This window comes from Eleutherodactylus coqui, chromosome 1 (genome assembly GCF_035609145.1).
Source record: "Eleutherodactylus coqui strain aEleCoq1 chromosome 1, aEleCoq1.hap1, whole genome shotgun sequence".
In the NCBI taxonomy this organism is placed as follows: domain Eukaryota; kingdom Metazoa; phylum Chordata; class Amphibia; order Anura; family Eleutherodactylidae; genus Eleutherodactylus; species Eleutherodactylus coqui.
Genome location: NC_089837.1, coordinates 472129409 through 472141058, shown reverse-complemented (window position 1 = coordinate 472141058; position 11650 = coordinate 472129409). Strand labels below are relative to the sequence as shown.

Here is an 11650-nt window from a genome sequence, read left to right as displayed (position 1 = left end):
TCTACCTCACCTCTATGTGTATATACTGCAGGGAATCTACCTCACCTCTATGTGTATATACTGCGGAGAATCTACCTCACCTCTATGTGTATATACTGAGGAGAATCTACCTCACCTCTATGTGTATATACTGCAGAGAATCTACCTCACCTCTATGTGTGTATACTGAGGAGAATCTACCTCCCCACTATGTGTATATATTGAGGAGAATCTACCTCCCCACTATGTGTATATATTGAGGAGAATCTACCTCACCTCTATGTGTATATACTGCAGAGAATCTACCTCACCTCTATGTGTATATACTGAGGAGAATCTACCTCACCTCTATGTGTATATACTGCGGAGAATCTACCTCACCTCTATGTGTATATACTGCGGAGAATCTACCTCACTTCTATGTGTATATACTGCGGAGAATCTACCTCACCTCTATGTGTATATACTGCGGAGAATCTACCTCACCTCTATGTGTATATACTGAGGAGAAACTACCTCACCTCTATGTGTATATACTGAGGAGAATCTACCTCACCTCTATGTGTATATACTGAGGAGAATCTACCTCACCTCTATGAGTATATACTGAGGAGAATCTACCTGACCTCTATGTGTATATACTGTGGAGAATCTACCTCACCTCTATGTGTATATACTGCGGAGAATCTACCTCACCTCTATGTGTATATACTGCGGAGAATCTACCTCACCTCTATGTGTATATACTGAGGAGAAACTACCTCACCTCTATGTGTATATACTGCGGAGAATCTACCTCACCTCTATGGGTATATACTGAGGAGAATCTACCTCACCTCTATGTGTATATACTGCGGAGAATCTACCTCACCTCTATGGGTATATACTGAGGAGAATCTACCTCACCTCTATGTGTATATACTGAGAACCTACCTCACCTCTGTGTGTATATACTGAGTAGAATCTACCTCACCTCTATCGGCATATACTGAGGAAAATCTACCTCACCTCTCTGTGTATATACTGGAGAGAATCTACCTCACCTCTATGTGTATATACTGAGGAGAATCTACCTCCCCTCTGTGTATATACTGAGGAGAATCTACCTCCCCTCTATGTGCATATACTGAGGAGAATCCAGCTCACCTCTCTGTGTATATACTGAGGAGAATCTACCTCACCTCTATGTGTATATACTGAGGAGAATCTACCTCACCTCTCTGTGTATATACTGAGGAGAATCTACCTCACCTCTATGGGCATATACTGAGGAGAATCTACCTCACCTCTATGGGCATATACTGAGGAGAAACTACCTCACCTCTATGGGTATATACTGAAGAGAATCTACCTTACCTCTATGTATATATACTGAAGAGAATCTACCTCACCTCTATGTGTATATACTGAAGAGAATCTACCTCACCTCTATGGGTATATACTGAGGAGAATCTGCCTGACCTCTATGTGTATATACTGAGAACAATCTAACTGACCTCTGTGTGTATATAATGAGGAGAATCTACCTCACCTCTATGTGTATATATTGAGAAGAATCTACCTGACCTCTATGTGTATATACTGAGGAGAATCTACCTCACCTCTATGTGTATATACTGAGGAGAATCTACATCAGCTTCATGTGTATATACTGAGGAGAATCTACCTTACTCTCGATGTGTATATACTGAGGAGAATCTACCTCACCTCTATGTGTATATACTGCGGAGAATCTACCTTACTCTCGATGTGTATGTACTGAGGAAAATCTACCTCACCTCTCTGTGTACATACTGAGGAGAATCTACCTCACCCTCTATGTGTATACTGAGAATTTACCTCTCCTCTGTGTGTATATACTGAGGAGAATCTACCTCACCTCTATGTGTATATACTGAGAACAATCTAACTGACCTCTGTGTGTATATAATGAGGAGAATCTACCTCACCTCTATGTGTATATATTGAGAAGAATCTACCTGACCTCTATGTGTATATACTGAGGAGAATCTACCTCACCTCTATGAGTATATACTGAGGAGAATCTACATCAGCTCCATCTGTATATACTGAGGAGAATCTACCTTACTCTCGATGTATATATACTGAGGAGAATCTACCTCACCTCTATGTGTATATACTGCGGAGAATCTACCTTACTCTCGATGTGTATGTACTGAGGAAAATCTACCTCACCTCTCTGTGTACATACTGAGGAGAATCTACCTCACCCGCTATGTGTATACTGAGAATTTACCTCTCCTCTGTGTGTATATACTGATGAGAATCTACCTCACCTCTATGTGTATATATTGAGGAGAATCTACCTCACCTCTATGTGTAGTCACGTGAAAAGATGAAGAGCAGCACTCCGGGGAATTTTTGCCTCAAAGATAGCTTTATTGTGCCCACACAGACAACGTTTCAACCCGATAAACTACGGGTCTTTGTCGGGTTGAAACGTTGTCTGTGTGGGCACAATAAAATCTTTGAGGCAAAAATTCCCTGGAGTGCTGCTCTTCATCTTTTCACGTGACTATGCAGTATACCGATCCGTGATCCAGGATTGGTTTGGAGCGTGCACCATTGATCCAGGAGTGTCCTCCCTTTACCATTAAGGTGTCGTGTGTGCTGTGGTCAACAACTACATTAGCTCTATGTGTATATACTGAGGAGAATCTACCTCACCTGTGTGTGTATATACTGAGGAGAATCTACCTCACCTCTATGTATATATACTGAGGAGAATCTACCTCACCTCTATGTATATATACTGAGTAGAATCTACTTCACCTCTATGTGTATATACTGAGGAGTATCTACATCAGCTTCATGTGTATATACTGAGGAGAATCTATCTCACCTCTATGTGTATATACTGAGGAGAATTTACCTCACCTCGGTACTGGTGTATCTTGTCTCCACCACAAGTATGGGTGGAGACCTACTGATGGACTGTATCCGCCCACAAGGTAATGATTGGCTGCCAGCAGCAAGGTCCTAGCAGCCTGTGTAGTGAGTTTTGGCTAGGATGGAGGGTTAGGGTTTGTTTCCCTGTTAGGCTTACATTATTAGCTGTTAATGGTTTCATGTGAGAGCAGCAGGGGGCGCATTAACATGGAAGCACTGACAGCTTTTAATGTAAGACTAACACTAAAACGAACCCTAACCCTTCCCTCCTGCTGTGTTTCTGTTACTGTGGCCGCTGCTGTGCCATTTCCCCTGCTGCTCCGGCGCTCTCTGTTCCCCACGCCGCTGCTAACAACTTCTGTCCGGAGCCGGCGCCGCTGCTGTGTCTTCTCCGCAGCTGCTCCGACGCTCTCCATCTCCGTGGCCCCGCCGCTAACAGTCAATCCAATCAGGAAGTGGGGGCGTCACCTGGCTGTCAAGAGGCCTAACCCTAGTGTACATCCTAAGTGGTGTCAACAAAGTACAGGGCTGGGTTTACACAGGGCGGATTTCCGTCCAGAAATTCGCCACGGTGGATCCGCCTGCAGCCGCTAACCTCGGTATTAGCCAGCCATGTGGACGAGATTTCTCAGAAATCTCGTCCACACGGGACGGCGAATCCGTCGCGGCAAAGCTGGTGCTGAGGTGCAGATCCGCCAGCCGCAGCATGTCCATTCTTTTTTTTTCCCCGTTGCAGCCGCGCTCTTCTCTATGGGAGCGCCGGCCGCAACAGAAAAGCGTGTGGCCAAGTCGCGTCAAAACCCGGCACTAAGTGCCGTGGATTTTGAAGCAGCGCTTTCCCAGAGAAAATCTTGCGTTTTTTCGCTGCGGCTAAACCGCGAAATTTCCGCCACGAATACGCCGTGTCGGAACGCAGCCCAACAGTAGCCCTCACCTCTATGTATACACATCTTATAACCTTTCCCGTGTGATCAACAGGTAAACACCTGTACCAAATTGCCTCGGGTGAAGTCAGGTATATCAGCTGGTATATATATATATATATATACACACACTATATATATATATTTATGTATATGTGATATATATACTAGACATATTTAGTGGCTTCCTCCAGAAGCCTGAGGCTGTGATGGCCCCATGTCTCTCACTACTCCACGGCTCCCAGGTACCTGCTGTGGAGATTAGTGTCACCCATAAGACAAGTGTTGGCCCCCTTCCTGGGTTCTGACTAATGGCGGCCCCCAGACAGTCCTTCCTTTAGAGCATCCCCCACACCTTAGTGCCCATGTGCAGAGCACCATCCTCCTCATACACAGCTCCACCAATCCGTCCACTCGTGCAGCACATCAGCCTCTGTCAGCCCCACCTGCAGAGCATCACATCATCCTCCTCACACACACCGCTCCACCACAAGTATCCCACATCAGCCAGCGGACATCTTCCCGCCTCCCCATAGAGCTGCATTGAGGGTCGCCCTGTCCTGCCGCTCACGTGACCTCCTCGCAGCCCCCCACGGCGGAGCTCAGCTGCAGCAGCTCACACTGCAAGACGGAGCGGACGGCGGCGCATCCCAGCCTCCCGTAGATGACATCCCCGTCCATGTGCAGCGCCTTCCTCCATCCATCCCAGTGATCCCCTTCTCTCTGCCGGCGGATCGTCTTCCTCCTCCTCGCTGCTTCTGTTATCCCTCGTCTATTAGCAGAGCTTCTCCATCTCCCATCATGGCCGAGACCAACGAGTGCAGCATCAAGGTGCTCTGCAGATTCCGCCCTTTAAATCAGTCGGAGGTGCACAGAGGAGACAAGTACCTACCTGTATTCCAGGGCGACGACTGCGTGATCATGGGGGTAAGTGACACCTCTAGATGCCTCAGTATGTAGTGGTGAGATGGGACTGTGGGCGCAGGGTGTGGCAGTGCCCTCTTACACACTGGCACTGATGATGGTGGCCGCCTTGCATCTACCTCCCTCTGCAATGCGCTGCAGTCAGCATGCTCCTCCATGGAGCCCTGCAGCAAGGGAGAGGGGGGTTGTTTACGGGTAAATGGTGCATCATAATGGGGATCAGTAGGTGATCATGTATGTTGTTTTTATTTCCACCACCGTCCTTGTTTTTTGTAAAGCTAGAAATAGTGCCCCCTTGTGGATCTCCTTTCTCACCCCACAACCCAATGCTGTCACTACCTCTGCACATTACTGCCACATAGTGCTATATAAACAAAGCCTTGAATAAAGATGGCATCATCCTGCAGTGATATCACTATCATCATCATCACTACCATTTATATCATCATCACTATCATCATCATCAACATCATCATCATTTATATCACCCTCATAATTACTATCATTTATATCATCATCATCTATATAATCATCACTATCATCATTTATAGCATCATCATCACTATCATCATTTATAGCATCATCATCACTATCATCATCATCTTTATAATCATCACTATCATCATTTATAGCATCATCATCACTATCATCATTTATAGCATCATCATCACTATCATCATCATCTATATAATCATCACTATCATCATCATCATCTATATAATCATCACTATCATCATTTATAGCATCATCATCACTATCATCATTTATAGCATCATCATCACTATCATCATCATCTATATAATCATCACTATCATCATCATCATCTATATAATCATCACTATCATCATCATCATCTATATAATCATCACTATCATCATTTATAGCATCATCATCACTATCATCATTTATAGCATCATCATCACTATCATCATCATCTATATAATCATCACTATCATCATCATCATCTATATAATCATCACTATCATCATCATCATCATCTATATAATCATCACTATCATCATTTATAGCATCATCATCACTATCATCATCATCTTTATAATCATCACTATCATCATTTATAGCATCATCATCACTATCATCATCATCATCATCTATATAATCATCACTATCATCATTTATATCATCCTCATCATCACCATCATTTATATCATCATCACTATTATCATCATCCAGTGTAACTGCAAGGACAGGGTGGAGACATGAGGTCACTTCCCTGCACATTGTGACGCGTTGTTGTGCGCTGCTGTATGCTACTATTATAATAGTTCCCCCTATATTGATCCTCGCTCCGCTTATATAACACAATGTTGCGACTCTCCTGACTCTTTACTGTATCCAGCGATGAGGTTGACCTGCCCAAGGTCACCAGGCTATATAGCATGGACCTGTCAGCGATGGCTGTATGCTTCCACACAGCACGGAATTCGAACGCAGCCACATCCGCAGCCGTGGATTCCCACCACAGGTGCGCAGGTCTGACTGCGGCGCTGATGCAGAATCGCAGGGAGGTTTTTAAGCCATTTTCAATTCCGCATCGAAATCTGCAGGTTTAGGCCCCCTGTCCACGGCAGTATATGTGCCAGCGGTTTACCGCGCCGGCACCTGTCCATGAGCGGAGAATCATTGAGATTCTCCGCTCGGGGCGGGCAATTCGCAGCATGCTGCGAATTGCCCTGATTCTCCGTGGTCAGCGTATCTATTAGATAGGGCTGACCGGCGGAGATTCGTCGGCGGCTCCTGCTCCCGGGCGGTGGCTCCCGCAATCCCCGTGGACAGCCGGCCTAAGACCGGGTGTATTTGTACGCAACATGCAGAGAATACACACAGGTTTGGCGCAAATACACTTACGTGAAGCCGGATGTTGGTGCGGAAGCTAACACGGCTTGCGGAGCGGCATGTTCAAAAGTCGTTTCCCGTAAGGCCTGTGTCACCAAGCTTACTTGCGCTGCGTTTAGCGCAATAAAAATTTGCGCACGCCATATGCAGTGAATAGAATCCGAATCCGGTGATTTGCATGCGCAATTTCTGTGCATTCCAAAATACACAGATATCGCGCGTGGAAAGGACCCATTATTTTCAATGGCGTGACATAAAGAAGCGATTTTTTTTTTTCCACTTGCGGCAATAATGCGAGAAAAATCGCAGCATGTCTCATTTTTTTGGCATTTCTATTTAATAATCGTCCATTATTTCCTACGGCTACGTGGAAAAAAAATTTGCATTGCTGTTGAATGAGAGGGCAGGGTGTTTGTTTCCATTATAAGTATTGGAACGCCATGCGACTATTTTTTTCATGTCGATGCGCATTACAGCGTGTGAGATACGCTGTTATGTGCGGTACAATTTCACCGCCATAAACCGCAGTACGCCGGATCACTGCCGGCTCCAGATCTGTAAAACGCTGCGTGACCGCTGCAGTGTTTTACGCTTACGGCCGCGTGAGCCTGGCCTTACGTTCACCTACCCCGTTTCCCTGAAAATAAGACATACCCTGAAAATAAGACATAGCATGATTTTCCAGAAATTTTGAGGATGCAAAATGATTTTTCAGGCTTTTTGAGGATGCTTGAAATATAAGCCCTACTCCAAAATTAAGCCCTGCTAACAGTTAATTAAAAAAGTCAATTTAAATAGTGTCCAGGCAGCTATACATGTAAAAAAAAGTTAAACCTTTTTGAACTAAAATTAATATAAGACACTGTCTTATTTTCGGGGAAACACGGTATATTAACCTAAAAAGTTGCGCACTCTTGTAGTAACCCTGTCTTCTAGCTGGTATCACAGTCCGAAGCTTCCGTCGCCGCTGCGCCTGTTGTGTTTGAAAGCTGTAAACAAGCTTGTTGACAAACATTCTCTAGCTGAATTCCGGTAACGCCGGAGGGGTGGGGGAGGGGCTTAGTTTTTCCGGCATCATTGTATATTTCAGGAAACGCTGGAATGGATTCACTTGCCAAAATATAAATGATAAAAGCAATCTCTGCCCGGACTATGATTCAGCAGGCAGCGATGGAGGATTTCAGCTCAGCAGCCTGCAGAACTATAAATGCAGCTCTGGAGTACAGCACAGAGTGTAACGCCGAGCTGGTATCATTGTGCCTGGATTTCACACTGTAAATCTGGGTCATGGTCTCCTCTTATTCCTCAGTTCTGTCTGTTTTTATGACGTTGTAGGATTATGGCTCTCGTTACATCTTCTCTTACGCCGCCTTCACACGGGCCGGAAATGCTGCAGAATTTACAGTACAAGTCCTGCGGAGGGGGATTTAAAAAAAGAATGCCCGCAGCTGTTTCGCTAAGTGTGAAGGACCCCCTATAATCCTTGTCACCCAGTTTTACTAAATACCTGAGAGGTAATATACCTGTTTTTCCAAAAAATGCAGGGGACTGATAAGCCGTAACTAGTTGACCGCCCGAAATTCTTTATTAACCCTTTGCAATCCAATTTTAGATTCAGGGTTTTCTAGGGGGCTTTCTCTTTCTGCCGTTATACAATGGCGCCATCTGCTGGCTAGAGCCAGTACTGCGGTATGTGACATGCTGGAGAGACTCCCTACAACAGAGCAGCCAGTAATATACAGTAAGAATACCCTGCCGGACGTCTTCTGACATCGGAGCTGTACAGCCAGAATGTCTTTAGACGTCAGACAGTGGATTGGCAAGGGTTAAAGGGAACCTGTCAGCAGAAATATTGATCTAAATCAGCTGCTGTAGTGCTATTTTGCATAAAAGCAGCCGTTTAGCTTCACCCCCAAATCCACCCATTGGGCCTAAAATAAAAAAGAGGGTATGCTCACCTCTCCTGGAGCCCCGGGGTGCAGCTGAGATCCAGTAGAAGTCAGGTGTCCACTGCGGCCAATCAGAGGCTGCAGCGTCACCCTACATACTGACCCGGAGTATGGTAAGGAAAAAGGGGACATTCCCCTGTCATCAACTATAAGCACCATAAACTAAGTAATAGTGCATATATGGGGGTGCCATTATTAAGTGTATGGTGCTTTATAGTAACCCGGCACTACCCTTTAAGGCTGGGTCACACGAACGGGCCGGACTTCTGCAGCAGAAGACCTGTGATCATTCGTGGAAAGTAATTGTGAAAGATCGTGGATGTGACAGTTTTTCCGCGTGGATGTACGTCATGCCTGTGTTTTACCGCGGATCTTCCGTGCGGACGGGAATCGCTGATTCCGCAATTAAAATCTGCCCATGTGAGCAGAAATGATAGCTGCACTGTGATTGGACAGCATAGACAGATTTTCTTTTAGACGCCTTTTATTAGATAGCGCGTGGTGCTGCGCTACTTTTCCGAGGTCCACCCTGTAGTTTAGGTGACTTGGAATCGGTGGAGTTGTGTCTCATACTCCCCTCTTTCTGCTGAGTCTCCCGGCAAAGTCAGCGCTCCCACATCCAGCGTGACTTTTTTTCAGAAGGCTGCGCATGCACTACCATAGAGATGAATGGGAATGCGTGCGCACCCTTCTGAAAAGGGTCATGCTGGCTGTGTGAACTAACTTTGCTGGTGGACACTGTAGGAATGGGGGACCAGCAAATACGGATCCTTATTATGGACGTGTTTCCATATGTTCCATATGGCCCAAGATGGAAGAGCTGTTTTCGCAAAGGAAAGTTAAGCATCTTTCACAGATGGAATTAGTTGCAAAACTTAGTGGAATTTGATACTTTTTAAATCTTCACTAAATCCACATATCTGAACACTAGTTATACCCAGAACTATAATAGTAACAACGGGGCGCCCTCTGCATTCAGAGGAAAGATGGTTTCTACACAAGACATAGAAGAGGGTTCTTTACTGTAAGAGCAGTGAGACTGTGGAACTCTCTGCGGGAGCCACCGCCTGGGAACAGAAGCCGGTAGACGAATCAGCCTATCTGCAGGTTGGATGTTCAGATTTTGATGCAGAATTATCCACATGATGGCAAGTCCCGCTGTGTGTTGTGGAACAATTCCGCCTGTGTGAAGAGTCCCCTATGGAGGCCGTACAGAGGTACATGGAGTCCCTGTAGCTGCATGCTATGGGGCCATAGGCATTCAATCTGCCGCCCTCTAATCCCTCCGTACTTGGGGAGAATACCTGCATGATACTTGGCGCAATTTAGTTTCTTGCGGACTTCGTGTGCGGATGATACTGTATGAAACTGGAGGGACATTAGCGGTTCAGTGCGGGTTCTTAGATTTCTATGGCGTCCACAAGGCAGATCCGTAATACGCGTGTGCGCATGAGCACTTATTTTACTGGAATTATTGCTTCTATGTATTGTATGAATACACTGGAGATCTTATTTACAAATATTCATTATTTCCACGTGTATTATTAATGAGGAGCACTAGCGGCCACGAGGACAAGACGTACGGCTGGGAGAGGACCGCATGCTGCAGTCTCTTCTTTCCTGACACTTCATGTTCCTGCATCAGAAATATTTGTGATCTGATTGTATGCGGATACTCAGTCAGCAGTACCTTCTCTTAAAGGAAAAGTTTAAAAGTCTACGAAGCGGAATCAGTGCGGAAAAAGCCAACGCAGATCCCATAGAAGTAATCAACCAAAGCCCAATTCATACACTGCAATAAAAGTATTGCACTGTATGAACCGAACTCTAGTTGATTACTTCTAAGGGAACTGTGATTGATACTATGGGAAAAAAAAGTTATTAAGGTTGTAGTCAATGCTAGTCTCAGTTCGGCCGGTCAGTTTGCTTGTTGTAGGTGCCATCCAGTCATAGATGGATTCCCACATGCTCCTACTTTTTAAGGTCCCTAATATCAGGAAATTCCAGCCAGCGTTTTGACATCTGACGGTATCTTGTAAAGATTGATGTTTAGTAATAAAATGCAAAAGGTTACAATTGAGATTTCTTTCTGTATTAATGCCCCCCGTTGGTTTCTCCTCCAGTCCACTTGGGCTTTGGCCACTATCTATTTCCCAATTAAAATAGCATCGGATCAGCTGTTGAGTCCATGGATGCGGCACGCATGAGAAATAATTAATAATTATGTCTATAATCACTCACAGTGCCCGGAGCAGTGCTGACTTAATTATTGTCATGATCCTGCTAATTAAGTTTTCAGTGCCTCCTATTATATGAGTGCTGGAATACATTTTAATTTCAACTTGGTCTTTCCTCAATCCAGTTACTTTATAGAGTAAATATGAAATATTTTAATATATATGTAAATGTATATATTTACATACAGCGGTAGCAATAACGACAGCGCAGGCAAATTTACGTTTTGAAATCCGCCTCGTGTGTATTTCTAAGGGCTCATGTCCACGGGCGGTTTTTCACCACGAATAGAGGAGCATGAATGGCCTTATAAGTCTCCTCACCTTCTAGGTGCTCTCCCTAAGGAGAAAAGATGGCGTTCCTGACCCACGTCACAGGCCTCTCACTAGCCAAGCCGTAAACCTACTGATGAGGGGCAGTCACCCCGAAACAGCTGTCTGTGTATGGGTTCTGGCTTGGCTTTCAATTCCCGGTCATTGATACAAAGCTTGTATAAAGAGTCTAACATTGATTTGAAGGAATGCTGCCATCCAATAGGTGGCGCTGCAGAGGTTTTATTCCATCTCCCTTATTTGCATATTACCCAGAGGAGCGTGCATGGACATTTGAGTCTCCTCACTCACCGTCTAGGTGCTCTCCCTAAGGAGAAAAGATGGCGTTTCTGACCCACTTCACCACGAATTACACGTGCATTGCATGGCCGCGTAATAAACAGTGAATGGAGACAATGAAAGTCAGTAGACTTTCTTTGATACATGAGTATGTAGAAACGCTAGAGAAATAGTTTGCAGCAAGCTCTATTTCTCCGCGTACCACGCAGCATGAGTACTTTAGTTTAGCAAAGCTGTCCATACGCAACCCCGCTATGAAACA

General features: G+C 45.0%; 1 protein-coding gene across 3 annotated transcripts in view; it reads left to right on the top strand.

The window, feature by feature from the left end:
• Positions 1 to 4274: 4274 nt before the first annotated feature.
• Positions 4275 to 11650, top strand: part of KIF5A (kinesin family member 5A) — a 141467-nt gene continuing 134091 nt past the window's right edge. For all 3 annotated transcript variants that reach the window (XM_066584422.1, XM_066584423.1, XM_066584421.1), the window contains exon 1: positions 4275 to 4739. In XM_066584422.1, coding sequence (XP_066440519.1) covers positions 4614 to 4739 — 126 coding nt within the window. In that variant the 5' untranslated portion in view covers positions 4275 to 4613. The remainder of the gene's footprint in view (positions 4740 to 11650) is intronic.